Source organism: Girardinichthys multiradiatus, chromosome 13 (assembly GCF_021462225.1).
Source record: "Girardinichthys multiradiatus isolate DD_20200921_A chromosome 13, DD_fGirMul_XY1, whole genome shotgun sequence".
NCBI lineage: Eukaryota > Metazoa > Chordata > Actinopteri > Cyprinodontiformes > Goodeidae > Girardinichthys > Girardinichthys multiradiatus.
Window position 1 is genome coordinate 42,530,236 of NC_061806.1, and position 15,443 is coordinate 42,545,678.

Below are 15,443 nucleotides of genomic sequence, written 5' to 3' on the forward strand. Positions count from 1 at the left end.
CAGACGTTTCTGGACTCAAAGCCGAGTCCGGTTCACGGACAACTCTGCAGTTTGGGCCTGGATTCTGGTGCTGCTGTGGGAAACTGAATGAACATCTGTTTAAATCTAATTGGAACCCAAGTTCTTCCAATGCGGCTTGACTCTGAAATGTTTCATTTCCAGCAACAAACTCCAGAGTTATCTGAACATGAGCTCAGAATCGGACTGAATGGATTCAAACTAGGCTGCAGAACAAACATTGGCATCTAATACATTCACTAAGTGCAACACGTCCGGGCTTCCGACTCGTTTAACTGAAAAATCGGCAGGAAAAGATGGAAAACAGTACAGGAAGCTTGAACTGTTGTTCTGCACCGATGTTGGACACATTTACGTCTGGAAACAGATTCAAACCGTTTCCAGTCAGTTTTCCAACGCAGCAGCCGATTGGTTGACGGTACGCAGCAGCCAAATGTGATTCTGGGAAGTAAAAGTGAGCTGCTCCCGTTTCCGTGCACGCCCATGAATCCATGCAGGGTTTTTCTAAACTTCATTCCTGCTCGTTTGCATTTTAGGAGGAGGGGGAAAACAGTCACGCAGTATTTAAAGAAAGCTGCCTTTTTTATTGCAACACTTTAAAAACACCTCTGAGCAGGAGAATGAGACAGTTTTGTCGTTTTCTTGCATAAGGGATGCTGAAACGGGTTGCCGTTTGTGCTCGTACTCTGCTGCTGCAGCAGGACGTGAAGGGGGCATGCACGAGGGAGGAAGTAAGGCACTTAAGTGACAACAGCAGTGTCAGTGAACAGAGGGGCAGCTGGGGGGGGGGGGGGGGGGCGTGCACATCTGGGAAACAAACTGACGGACCGGCTGGCAGAGGAAAACTGACTCTGGATCTCAGAGTCCGGTTCTGGACTGGTGCAAAACAACAGTTTACAGCAAGAAGCAGAAGTTTGAGGAACTAAAAGCAGCATTTCCAGCCGTGGGGCAGGATCTGGCAGAGGGATGATGAGGAAAACGAAGAGTTGCTTCAAGTGATGATGTCTGCTAAAGCCCGGAGTGTCAAGATGCTCTGAGGAGGAGAAAACAATCAGATTAGGACGGCTGTGTAAAGAAACTAGAATTCCTGCAGGATTGGGAATAGGAATGGTACCGACTGTTTCCCAGGTGAATCACCTGTTTTAGGTACTGTCCTGCTGGCGCTGAGGGCTCTCCTCCACCTCCTCCACTTCGCAGTCGCCGCTGCTCGAGTGGAACTCGGCCACATAAAGGCTCTTGTCGATGCTGCTGGGAATGGGCTTGATGTCGGTCACCAGCTGCTCCTCAATGGCCTTCAGGTTGAAGCGGTCCTCTGAGGTGATCAGGTTTATGGCCAGACCCAGGTGACCAAACCTCCCTGACACCAGAGAAGCACATTTGAAGTGTTAAATTCATATTCGTATTAATTCAGAGTGAAACTCAAACCAAAGATGCTGCAGGCTCCTCAGGCACGGTGCCGAGTCTTTATCCAGTCCAGGTTCTGCAACCAAAGAGCCGTTCTAGCCCAAGTCCAGCCAAATTAAACTGGTTTAGAGCTGCTAATGGTACCTGAGAGCAGTAACTTTATTTTCAAACTTAAAACTAGAAATAAAATGGTGGTTCTTTAAAAATAAATAAGAAAACAGGATGAATACATCATCTTCTATGGGATGCAACATTTCCAACCTGTTGGCAAGACAAATATCTAAATATATTACTGGTACTTGGTACTGGTCTGTTGTTGAAATTCAAACCTGTGGCTCCGGAACCGGAGGTTGCAAAACCCTGATCCAGTCTACCTTTAATTACTGATGAACAACCATAAGAACTGAACAAGTGCAGCCTACAGAACTATTGGTCAAAACCAGTTTAAACCATTAACAGGAATGTCTGCTTGAAAGGAAGATATGAAGGGATGTGGATTGGATCTTGGTGCTTTACAGCGTTTAAAGTCCAGGGCACAAATTACACACATTCCCTCAGACTGGAGGAACCGGACTTCTTTAATAATAATAATTTAGGCTTTATTGACCTCACACTGCAGGAAACGTCCTCTGCATTTAACCCATCCCACAAGGAGCAGTGGTTCTGACATTGTGCAGCACCCAGGGAGTATCCAGGAGCTAAGGGTCTTGCTCAGGGACCCAGAGTGGCAGGACGGGGAGAATTGAACCAGAGTACTTGTGGCCTCTCCAGGACTGCCCTGCTCTCTGACACTAGGCCACCACAACTGTCCATTTCCGTCAAACTTCTCACCGTCACAGATGTTGGAGAGACGTTAGAGGAGTGAAAATGTCCGGTTTCATTTTTCTAATCAGTTGGCTGAACCGACCGCCTGGATCGGTACCGCTGAATCAGATCTTTGGCTGCTCTCACTAATGTTTAGGGCGGCTGTAAACATCAACGAGGTTAAGTCATCTACTCAACAGAACCTGGACATGGTGTAAATGTGTTGGAAACATTAACATGTATTCCTGCTGTGATACGGACCTGTACCACCCGTGATGCTCCTGTTACTTTCAGGAAACTTTTGTGTCTGAAGCAGCAACTCAGTCAGAGTCACCAGAACTCATCAGTGTTTCAGTGGAAAGCCCAGAGAGCATTAAAGGTTCAGGTTGGTGTATTCTGAACTGACAGGGGAGCTCATCAATGCTTCCAGCATCCACAAACAAAGCAGTTCTCCACCCACCTGATCTTCCGATGCGATGAAGGTACGTTTCTGCATTTTTAGGGAAATCAAAGTTGATGACCACGTTCACAGCCTGGATGTCGATTCCTCTGGTGAACAGATCTGTCGGGAAACAGCCAGATGAGATCAGATGTTCGGGAAACAAGAGGAGCTTTTAGTTCTTCCAAGTTTAAGGAAGGAAAAACTCACCGGTGCAAACCAAGTTCCTGCACAGCCCGTTTCTGAAGTCGTGGAACACGCGGTTCCGGTATTCCTACAAAACAACAAGAACCCAGAAATCTGTCAAAACTAAAAGATTCAAAGAAAGTGAAGCTGAAACTGAATCGAATATCAACCTGCATCATCTTGGCGTGGATGTAGAAGCAGGAGTATCCCAGCTGAGTGATCTTTTTGGCCAGGAGCTCCACCCTCTGAGTGGAGTTACAGAAGATGATGGACTGGTTGATCTGAAGCTGGAACAAGAACACAGAGGAGATCAATAAATGAGGACGTCTCATTTCTCCAACATGTAGACTAGGGCTGAAATGATTCCTCGAACGAGTCCACAACCTCGATTTCTACAATTCCTCGAGGCAAATTATCTGCCTCGTTAAATTATGTTTTATTATTCAGCGCAAAGTTTTCCGCCCGGATCCGTATTAGAGTTTCTCTCACTGCTGACCAGAGCTGAAGCATGGCGGCTGAGGGATCCTAGCAGCTCTGGAGGAAGGAGGCGAGGGGAAAGACGCGACGCCAACAAGCATCTTTAAACTAAACAGAAAAGAAAAGAGTGCAGTGCGTGTACAGCTACATGAATTCAGCATTTCATTACAGCGCGTCCTCGATGCTGCAACGCCTCCACAGGAAACATCTGCTGCATACATCGAGCTCACCTGCTGGAAGCTCTGCAGCTCTTTCTGGCAAGAAGAAAGAACACGAAGCACTGCTGCCGATGTCCGACATTTTATAATTGTAATATTTGTTTACAGCTAACAGTCAAAATAAAGGTTTTTGCAAACACTGGACCAACATAATAATAATATAATCTTCATTAAAACATGAATAAACGTTTACTATTTACAATAACTCAACAAAACTCAGTTCTTTGTATCCAAATTTCTAAACTCAAACCTATTTGCAAAGATCACATTTAGTTTTGTAATCTTTAAAACAATATTCTTTTGTAATACTTTTAGTTAATGCAACTTTGAAGTAATTGAAGCTTAAAATACATGAATCACTCATGACCTTTTACTGCATCAGTCGAGGTAAACTATCCCTTCACGAGTTTTATCAGACCTCAAACCTCAGACTGAAGGTCTAGTGTCAGATCTGGAAAAGGCAGTCAGTGTTGACTAATATGACTCAATCATTAAGTTAATGTCAAATATTTTATTTCTCATCTGTTTTTGTACTTTAGAGAAAGAATTTTTTTTATATTTCATACTTAAAACTAAAAGGTGATGTTTGAATCTTATTGCATTTTAAGCAATAAAATGTTATCTAAAAAGCAAATCAAATTTTTTATTCCATTTTCTCTGTCATATATTTCTACTACCTTAAGTTGCAACACAAAAACAGAATTTTTATTCGATTACTCAATTAATCGTCAGAATAAATGCGTAGAATACCTGATTACCACAATAATCGTTTACAACATCCTTAATGTAGACAGATGGAGGCTGCAGGAGCATCATCTCAACATAAAACCTGATTTTAACCTGACTTCTAAAGGTCCGAGCATCTTGTTCTGACATTAGGAGATCAGGAAGAATAAGGTGTTACCCTGGAGAAGAGCGTGTTGAGGCAGTGGACCTTCTGTCGCTCCGTCACGTAGGCGTAGAACTGAGTGATGCCCTTCAGGGTCAGCTCCTCCATCAGGTTGATCTCATAGGGTTTCTGAAGATGCTTCACCTGCAACAGGAACATATGGAGAGTCAGGCCCAAGCATGGATTAAATCCATCCTCAGACTGCGGACGGATTCCTGGATTCGCTCCATCTCTTCCTTTAAATAAAACTATTATTTTAATCTTAAGATGATGTGAAATAAATTCCAATTCCTGGAAGTGTGAATCTTAATGTTAAACTAAGACATTTTCCAAGGTTTCATCCCCCAGGCTGAAAAACTGCTGGTTTTCTTGCTGAATCAGAGGGAGAAATTGTTGCCCAATCATGTTTCAAGACAAAACTCCAGATTTTTCCACAATCAGATTTCCAGAAGTATTTCCACTACAGGAAGCTTCCCAAATTCCCACAGCATGTAGCAGGATAAAAACTGATGAAAGACATTTACCCCAGAAAAGGTTCTGGTAGAGAGATAGAACTTGGGTTAGAGCAATGGTGTCCAAAGTGCGGCCCGAGTCCCCCCCGTGATGTCATCAGTGTCCAGTCTGAGCTTCTGATGCTGACAGACTTGGTCCAACTGGTTAAATATGACCTCACCAAGAAAAGCTCACAACATTTTTTTGGGGAGTTTGGGAATAGTCTGAAAACACAAATATTATTTATTGCTGCTTTTCCTTTGTTCTTATCTGCCTGGACCTGAAAAACACTGGACTTAAATTCCAGACTTTTCCAGGAACCCAGACCAGGAACTATTGGTCTGCATCTAAAAACTTCTGACAGAGTGCCAACATTCCCACCAGCTTCCAGGGATAACATTCTCCCAGTTCAGAAATCCATGAACTTGGATGGATTTGGACCAATCAACCCTCACAGAACCATCCACCAAAGGAAACCATTACTCACCATGAACTTCTGAACACTAATGGGGAAGGTTGCTGAGTAGAGCAGGATCTGCCTGTTCTTGGCCAGGAAGCTGATGATGTCCTCGATGAGCACCACAAAGTCCTGAGAGAGCAGTTTGTCTGCCTGAAGAGGAGGAGGAGAACAGATCGCTCGACACCACGTTCCAGAGAAAGCAGCTGCAAACAGGTTTGCATTATATTTACCTCGTCCATCACCATCATCTGGACCCTGTCCACCTTCGCCACGCCCTTCTTTATCAAGTCCAGGATCCGACCGGGCGTGGCGATGACCACATGCACTGAAATTATAGAGACAGATTAACATCTGCAGGTGGAGGAAGAAAACCTGCTGCTGGATAAAAACCTGAACTTCTGTTTTACAGGAAAACTTTCAGCTTGTGGCTGAGTGGTCTTTACCCGTCTCATCCAGGCGCATAATGTCGTCCCGCAGGTTGGTTCCTCCGGTCGTCGCCATGACTTTGACTCCTCCCAGATGTTTACTGAGCTGGATGCATATCTGACTCACTTGCAAAGCCAGCTCACGTGTGGGCACCATGACGATGGCTGCAGGAGAAGTCAAGCAACAGTGAAAGCTCTGCTCATCAGGAGGAGAAACAGAGCGCTAGAGGAGAGGGGAACCAGACTCACCCTGTATGTGGTCCTTCTTCAGGTCTATCCTCTCCAGCAGTGGGATCAGATAAGCTCCACTTTTCCCTGTTCCGTTCTTCGCTCGAGCCAGAATATCCCGTCCAGACAGCGCGATGGGAATGCTCTCCTCCTGCAGAGGAAACAACAGCATCACCTACTGCTTTTAAATGCAACCATCAGTGGAGACCTCAGATTCCTGCAGAGATTCTAACTTTTCTTCTAAACTCGCTTCCTTTTCATCAGTAAAAACCCTGGACATGTTGAGGCTGTTTGTGCACAGCCTGATGTGACACAGCATCTGTGCAACTGAGTAAAAAACTCTCAGGTAAATTGAAAGTGTCTTCTGCTACCATTCCTCCTGAGAAGCAGTGTTATGTTGTCATTATTGACACCTAGTGTTTGGCAGCAGGACTGCAGGGTCAAATATGTGAGGAAACAGGAAGTGTTGTCAGGTTCAAAAGATGTTTCATTGTGAGCAGCATGTCGGTGACCTTCTCTTCATCAGTGTCCGAGAGCCTGAGTTGGTTACATCACTCCATCATGAGAGGAGGAAAGGATGAACTGACCGGGAGACAGATGGAGCAGGTGGACACCTGGCATGTGTTTGTGTACACACACACACACACACACACACACACACACACACACACACACACACACACACACACGTGGAGCAGCAGAAAAGCTTTTTAATGCCAGGTCAAACTCAAACATTCACTCTTACCAGCGGTGGCCGAACTTAATGCAGCAACAGCTGGTGCTGACAAACGGTCTGAATAAGAGGGAAGGAGTCAGTGAATTAATGACATATTTTTACATTAAAACCTGAGCTTCACTCATTCCTCGGATCGAATTGGATCCTGATCCGTATCATCTCTTCTGTGACGCTCTGCTTGGAAAATCTCCACAAATATGAGCCAAAAACTGTGTGCGTACAATTATAGCACCAAACAAAAGGATACACAGGAGAAAATGTCCCTTTTTATGTAAAAATACTCCAAGTGAAACAGATGCACATTCCTCCTGGCTGCTCAACGTTTGACCAAGTGACCCATTTAGGGATGGGAGCTGAGATAAAAATGATGTGGAGCCCGAAATGTCTGCAACAGCAGACCAACAGTCAGAGAAGGACACAGAAATCACTGCAGCTTCAACCGGATCATTTCAGCTGATTTCTGCACAGTTTTCATGTGAGAGAAAGCAGGAAAATTCTGACCTTACAATCACAGGTCAAATGAGGCGAAGAGAAACATGTTGGTTTACTATACCTAACAGCAGCGGTCGCCCTGAATCTACAATAAAAGAAAATCTCATATTGGTGGACCTCTATCAACTTGACAGATGCTTGACCTGAACAACAGGTGAAGTTGATCTGTTTAAAGGAGGAAACTTTAGGGTTACCTGTAGATGTACACCGGATGACCGGGAAAATCATCAAAACTTCACTGCTCCACCGAGAGGATTTACAGACTAAACTGCTACATTTTATGTTAATGGCTGCTGCTGTGATCTCTGCAATGCAAACTGTTTCTGCAGCAGGTAAATCCTGGTTTTATAGACCCACAGGTTGACCTAAGACATGGATAAACTATGGTTCTGCACAGAGAAGCAGCTCTGACACTTGATGACAGTAATATGGACCATCTTTTCTAAACATTCTGATGTTTCATCTGTTTTTCGCATCTTTTAGAAACCAAAAAAGGAAAAACCAAAAGTCTTGAACAAATATTTTCCAGTCTGTAGGAACTTTGTAGAAGGAAAGACCAAGAAGCTGAAACTGGCGGGTTAAATAAAATGGATTCATGTAAAAAGGTCGCAGAACCTGGATAGGTGAAGGTTTCTCCCAGCCCATCTCAAAGATTCCCATCAGGAGTTCCCTTTTCAAGCAGTAATCTTCAAACTCGTTCCCCTTCGTGGACGTGACGTCCTGCAGCAGAACACAGAACATAACGTCAGGGAAGTCTGTTAAAACCAAACTGGGCTAACACTGACTGGGCCGAGACTCACGGAGGTTTTGACCCTGTTGTCCTTTGGGGGGAGCTGTAGGCATTTCTTCCAGTCGTCTCCAAACTTAATTCCTCCTCCGTCCTGGTTGCTCCCGGCTGGATTCTTTCCTTGAGTTGATGCTGGTGGTCCTACAGCAGGTTTGGTCTGTCCTCTGAGCTGCCCGTTCTGCTTATTCAGTCCCATCATGACCGGACCAAGATTTTCCGTTCGGGCCGTTGCCATTTTTTCTAAACTTCTGTTTGTTTATAGATTTCTGTCTCTTTTTAATTCTCTTGTAAGTAAAAAAGTAAAAAAAAAAACGATAAAGCGTTGTGTGTCTGAAACGGTTCGAGAAATGGCTCAATAATATTTACACACACACACACACACACACACACACACACACGTGCAGCTCAGTCCTCTTCAACAACAGAGTAACCGCCGCACAGCCAACAAAAACTACGCAGTTTTTACACAAAAACTCTTCAAAATGAAGAGAAATCTGCAAACGTGCAGAAATAGACTCGTCCACAATATAGAAAAATTATACGTGAACAAGCATCAAAGTGGTTCAAGTCCTGAAACAGAACAACTAAGGCAATCTGCAGCAAAATGAGCTCAGGTCAATATTTCTGTTTAGATCATCAACAATATCTCTGCTTTTTACTGCGAGTCCGAGAGAGCTGCTGCATATCCCTGATCCGGAAAAGGATTTTCAACTTTGTACAAGGTCGTCCCCAGAAGTTCAGTATTTCGTTTATTTCCACGGGGAGAGGTTCTGTTACTTCATATGTGGAAAAAAATAAAGATCCAACAAGGTTTTTAGTCCAAAGCAGAGAAGCTTTCCGCCCTTGTCGAGTCCTCAGCGTGGTTCCTTTGTGCTCCGGTTTTAGTCCTCCTCTGCGTCGACAGCACAGATGATCCGGACGGCCCGAAGCGTGCAGCGTTGCAAACTCCCCGCCTCCAAAAAATCCAGACCGACAACTCAAACGTCCCACCTGGAACCAATCCAAACAAAACACTTAAGACTCTCACATGCAGGTTGCTCATTAGTTCATTAGAACATGTCAGCCATGAAGCATCAGGAAACTTCTGGTTCTGGGTTCTGTCTGGAAAACACTGAACAGTAAAATGTTAGAGAACTAAATCAGGATCTTCCGGACAGTCTGAACTGCATTACTGTCACCAAAGAGCGAGAAAACCAAATGAAGAACAACATTCAGCTGCGGTGAGGATGAGGTCCAGAAGACCAGAAAACCTACAAGTACAGGTCCTTCTCAAAAAATTAGCATATTGTGATAAAGTTCATTATTTTCCATAATGTCATGATGAAAATTTAACATTCATATATTTTAGATTCATTGCACACTAACTGAAATATTTCAGGTCTTTTATTGTCTTAATACGGATGATTTTGGCATACAGCTCATGAAAACCCAAAATTCCTATCTCATAAAATTAGCATATCATTAAAAGGGTCTCTAAACGAGCTATGAACCTAATCATCTGAATCAACGAGTTAACTCTAAACACTTGCAAAAGATTCCTGAGGCCTTTAAAACTCCCAGCCTGGTTCATCACTCAAAACCCCAATCATGGGTAAGACTGCCGACCTGACTGCTGTCCAGAAGGCCACTATTGACACCCTCAAGCAAGAGGGTAAGACACAGAAAGACATTTCTGAACGAATAGGCTGTTCCCAGAGTGCTGTATCAAGGCACCTCAGTGGGAAGTCTGTGGGAAGGAAAAAGTGTGGCAGAAAACGCTGCACAACGAGAAGAGGTGACCGGACCCTGAGGAAGATTGTGGAGAAGGGCCGATTCCAGACCTTGGGGGACCTGCGGAAGCAGTGGACTGAGTCTGGAGTAGAAACATCCAGAGCCACCGTGCACAGGTGTGTGCAGGAAATGGGCTACAGGTGCCGCATTCCCCAGGTCAAGCCACATTTGAACCAGAAACAGCGGCAGAAGCGCCTGACCTGGGCTACAGAGAAGCAGCACTGGACTGTTGCTCAGTGGTCCAAAGTACTTTTTTCAGATGAAAGCAAATTCTGCATGTCATTCGGAAATCAAGGTGCCAGAGTCTGGAGGAAGACTGGGGAGAAGGAAATGCCAAAATGCCAGAAGTCCAGTGTCAAGTACCCACAGTCAGTGATGGTCTGGGGTGCCGTGTCAGCTGCTGGTGTTGGTCCACTGTGTTTTATCAAGGGCAGGGTCAATGCAGCTAGCTATCAGGAGATTTTGGAGCACTTCATGCTTCCATCTGCTGAAAAGCTTTATGGAGATGAAGATTTCATTTTTCAGCACGACCTGGCACCTGCTCACAGTGCCAAAACCACTGGTAAATGGTTTACTGACCATGGTATCACTGTGCTCAATTGGCCTGCCAACTCTCCTGACCTGAACCCCATAGAGAATCTGTGGGATATTGTGAAGAGAACGTTGAGAGACTCAAGACCCAACACTCTGGATGAGCTAAAGGTCGCTATCGAAGCATCCTGGGCCTCCATAAGACCTCAGCAGTGCCACAGGCTGATTGCCTCCATGCCACGCCGCATTGAAGCAGTCATTTCTGCCAAAGTATTCCTGACCAAGTATTGAGTGCATAACTGTACATGATTATTTGAAGGTTGATGTTTTTTGTATTAAAAACACTTTTCTTTTATTGGTCGGATGAAATATGCTAATTTTGTGAGATAGGAATTTTGGGTTTTCATGAGCTGTATGCCAAAATCATCCGTATTAAGACAATAAAAGACCTGAAATATTTCAGTTAGTGTGCAATGAATCTAAAATATATGAATGTTAAATTTTCATCATGACATTATGGAAAATAATGAACTTTATCACAATATGCTAATATTTTGAGAAGGACCTGTATAAAACAAAAGTTTCAAGATTCTTTATTGTCATTATGTCACCATAATGAGATGTTTTATTTGCCTCCTAAACATTAAAAGCAGTGAATATTTTCTTCCTAGATCATGTTCAGAAAACTGAACCAAACATTTACAGTTTGAACATTTTCAGGTTTGTCTTTGAGGTAGGAAAAAAGGACACTTTCTCTACTTTCAGCACCAACATCTGGATCAAATACTCCAATACTTGGACTGCTCGAGTGGCAACCATGGCAACAGTGGTAGAAGTTCATCCAGTAACTGGTGGGTTGCTGGTTCAAACCCCCGCTCTGTCTGTCTCAGTCATCGTGTCCTTGGGCAAGACACTTCACCCTCCTTGCCTGCTGATGGTGGCCAGAAGGCTCGGTGGCACCGATTGAATGGCAGCCTGACTCCTGTCAGTCTGGCCCAGGGCAGCTGAGGTTCTAATGTAGCTCACCACTGTCAGTGTGTGACTGGGTGCTCTTTGGGGTTTCTGGGGACTTGATAAACCGCTATACAACTTCAGGCCATTTAGCTTTACACACAGAGTTATAGCTACCTAATATGGAAAACAGCATAGTCACAATTATTCGCCACAATGTCTCAGCAGCTTTGAAAACCAACACATTTTTTGTTGATTACATTGTTTATTCCACCATTAACTTTGAATTCTTTTCCTGATTTTCTTCCTATAAAAAGGTAGCCCTGGCACAGTACTGCCATACTTGGCTCATGTCTTTGCAGGACAGATCCACTGAAGGAGCCATTGCTGCAGTTAAGGAGGTGTACCCCGCTTACACCATCCTATAGAAGGTACTGGTTCCACATGAAAAGTACTCAATGCTTAGTACTTGTCTGTCTGCCCACTGAACCAGCAGCCAGCTACTTTTAGCGAATTGCTTCTCATGCCGGGCCCGTTTCTACTGAAGGATTCTTCTGGTCTAAAGGGAGTTGTTGCTTTCCAATGTCACCACACACTTGATCAGGAGGAGGGATTGCTGCAAAGGCAGTAACTCGATCCAAGTGGCTGGACTTCATTTTATATATTATATCAGAACCAAGGTTGAACAGTGCTAACTGGTAAAGGATTACTGAGTCCAACTGTTGCTGGTTTTACACCAACTTCTGAAGTCGATCTGGTCTAACGTGGCCCACATATTATTTGATCAACTTTTTGCATATAAGCCTGTTTGGAAAAACTGAAATAATGAATCTCTGCTTTAAAGACTGTTTACAATGTATAGTATACAATACATTGGTTTTAATCAGTGTAACAACTGCAGTTTTTAAAATTGACCAAGTCTAAAAGGGTCCAAATGCTGTGAAATCTGGCAAAATAATTTTTGGTCTGTTGGAGAATCTGGATCTGACCATTTAAAGTACTGAATGTTTTTAAGATGGGGGTGGGTTACAGCTGAGGGTCCTTCTGTGCAAGTTTACCATAGAAAGCTTTAAGAAAATAAATGTTCCCATTTAAAACTGTATTATTCTTTCCAACAATGAGATCTTTAAAGTCTGTTTATGATGTCAGGGATAAATGTAGCTGGTTGTTGATTGAAACAGTTCAAGCCACTCTAAAGTGGTCCTAATGCCAATAAACTGGTTTTGTTTAAACTTCCACAAATTCAGTTAAAGTTTTACAAATTAACTACATTACAATGAATTTATATTCTCAGTGGGAAAAAACCCAGTTTTACTTATAAGACCGATATATCGTGCATCCCCCTTAAACAGAGCAGGAAATTATTGCTGGACTGTTCAAATAGAAGGAAATTGGAGTTCATGTCTTGTTTCTTGAATATTTTTCACATCTCATCTCAAAATGTCTTCAGTTCTCAACCCATGTTTAGAACAGAAGAAACCTTTGGATAAGAAGCATCTTAAGAATCAAGAGATTAAGTTGAGTTGCCTTACATTTAAGCAGTATGGATAAATTATGGAATGTCACCATCCACATTTGATCTATGTAATTATCTAGTTTAACATCGTTAAATTCTTTCTAAAGTGACATGTGTCCCAAATTATCAATTGAATTGCCTTTTCTTTTCCACAGAAATAAAAACCTAGATTACTCATGGATTATGAGATAAAAAAAATGTTATTTTCTTTAAAATGATCCAGTTCAGATCGCTGCAATTCAGGTTTTGTGTTCGTTTTTTGTTTTTTTTTCTTTAAAACTGACTTAATTTATGGTCTTGTGGGCTGATAAGAACCATCGTTTGCCTTTCAGGATAAACCCAACACAGGACAATTGTTTGTTGTTTTGATGCTTCGCAGGTAAATCCAGCAGGTGTGTTCAGAACAGGTTAGACTGAAAATAAGAAATAAAGTGACTCAGTGAAGGTTGGAGGACTCAGAGCGTTTAAGCTAATCACAAATTAACGTCCAATTCAGAAAAGTCTAAATAAATATTTCAAAAACATAAATACAATGACACCCATTCCAGCCTGCGGAGAGTTCTGATTGGTTTACTGGTTTTATTTGAACGGGAACCTTTAAGGTGGCATTAAACTGCTAGTCAGGAAAGACATTAGCAGCTAACGGCTAAAACAATCTTCAACTAAACTCCAGGCACAAATAGTTCTACTGATAACCACACAACTTATTTATCTAAACACATACATAGTTACAAAGCCCTGATTATTGGTAATATGGTACATAATTTGACCTTTGTTTGAATCTTAATCTTTGACGCTTCGTAAATCCAACACAACAGTTAGCCGTTAGCACCAAGCTAACGTGCCACCAACGGGGTTTTAACAGAGAGTGAACGCTCCAAATTCCGACAAACATACCTGAAATCTTCTGTAACTTTACGAACGATGCTCTGAGTGCAGTGAACCAACAACTTTCTTCTAACTTAGTTCTAAATACCCTGAAATAAATTGTCTCTATTGTGTTTCTTCTTTCTTTAAATCAACATGGTCGCCTCCGCTTCCTCGGTGGATCCCGGCGGCTTATTATCAAGCGTCTGGAGTCACACTGCTGCCCCCTGCTGTCACACAAGAGTATGAACGAAAGTCGTATTCCAAATTTGCTTTTTTACTCAAAATCTCCAGCTCCAAACTAAGGAAGTCCCCTAAATAAATACATCAGTTAATAAAAATAGAGCTATTTCATGTTATAAGCTGAAAACCTTCTAGTACTAACAATATCTTTTTTCTTATTTTTACAATATATTTATTTTCTTTGTGAACTGTATAATATCCTAATATACCAATACAATAGACGTAATTATCATGTTAGTTCAGACACTATTTATGTTCTTACAATATATTGATCACGTTGTACTAATGTGATAATATATTGCTGAAAATTATATTTGCCACACCAATACAATTTTCCCTTTATTATATTAAGATATCTGTGATTGTTAGAACATAAATATTTGTTATGACATTATGAAGTTGGTCTTAGTGCAAAAAAGCGTTACACAAAATGTCCCATCTACAGATTAAGTTCATACTGTTTTCGGCTATATTGTGATAAATATGTATATTATAATAATGTGATATATGTCAAAAATAAAAAAATATATATTGTACAAACTGAACAGTTCCTTATCTCCTTATGTTTGTTTCAAATGCTCCAGATTTTCAACATTGTTTTTTTGAACTTCGGCTGCTTTTTCATTTAGTGTAAGTCCAACAGCTGACCATCTTTAAAGAAAATACTTAGTTTAGGATCCTTTTCTAATTCTGAAAGATCTAGCTCAGCATTGAGTGGCTTAACTTAAACATTACTGATGTTTTTAAATGAAAAGTTTGCAGTTTTGTTGGACTTTTAGCTGAAATTTAGTCACTTGGATTATTTATTCCGAATGTAACTTTATCATAAGTTAATATCAGTAGTTTCAGATTCTTAAACTATTGTCACCATACTTGTGTTTTTTATTGCTGTGATTAATTAACTTGTATAACCAGTTCTTTAAGTGAAATAAAGGTTGTAGTTTAATTCCAATTAATAAATTAAAACTGGTTAATAATAAATTCTTATTCTTTTATCTTAAGAGTTAACATTCTCATCAGGATTTTTAAATCTGTGCATATTTTTTGTTTTTTGCTCCATGCTTAGCCTTGTTTAGCTCTTTAGCTGTCGTTTTGTACATTTGGACTAGTGAAGCTGCACTACATGCAGCTATAGTAAAAATAATACAATTCAGCAATCAAATATATCAACAATAAAAGACAGTTTGACATTAGAAAATCATTCAAGCTATTAAAAACAGAAAAATATCTAAAGTGTAACAATTTAAGTTTAAAAAAATTAAAACTGGAGGGTAACCTGCATGCTGGAGTGCAACTGGAGGTAGAACCTGCACAGATGGGTCTCCATACCCAGCCTGGACCCTGAACTGTAAAAAGCTCTCCATCACCGCCTGGTAGAGGAGAAGCTTGATCTTCTTACTAACCCTGGACTCTGTCTTCTGAGGAGGAACATCCTCTGCTGCAGCTTGGAACACAGACTTCCAACATGTATGTTCCAGGAGAACATGTGGTCCATGTAGACCCCCAGGTG

General features: G+C 41.9%; 1 protein-coding gene across 1 annotated transcript; it reads right to left on the reverse strand.

The window, feature by feature from the left end:
* Positions 1 to 555: 555 nt before the first annotated feature.
* LOC124879839 (probable ATP-dependent RNA helicase ddx6) lies at positions 556 to 13,919 on the reverse strand. Its single transcript, XM_047384598.1, has 13 exons — positions 13,721 to 13,919; positions 8,069 to 9,045; positions 7,884 to 7,988; positions 6,062 to 6,191; positions 5,831 to 5,977; positions 5,618 to 5,712; positions 5,415 to 5,537; positions 4,451 to 4,579; positions 3,022 to 3,138; positions 2,876 to 2,939; positions 2,687 to 2,788; positions 1,156 to 1,375; positions 556 to 1,051 (listed from the first exon to the last, which is right to left on the reverse strand). Exons 2-12 carry the CDS (start codon positions 8,288 to 8,290, stop codon positions 1,161 to 1,163), a joined length of 1,449 nt encoding a protein of 482 aa, XP_047240554.1. The 5' UTR covers positions 8,291 to 9,045; positions 13,721 to 13,919; the 3' UTR covers positions 556 to 1,051; positions 1,156 to 1,160.
* Positions 13,920 to 15,443: the final 1,524 nt, after the last annotated feature.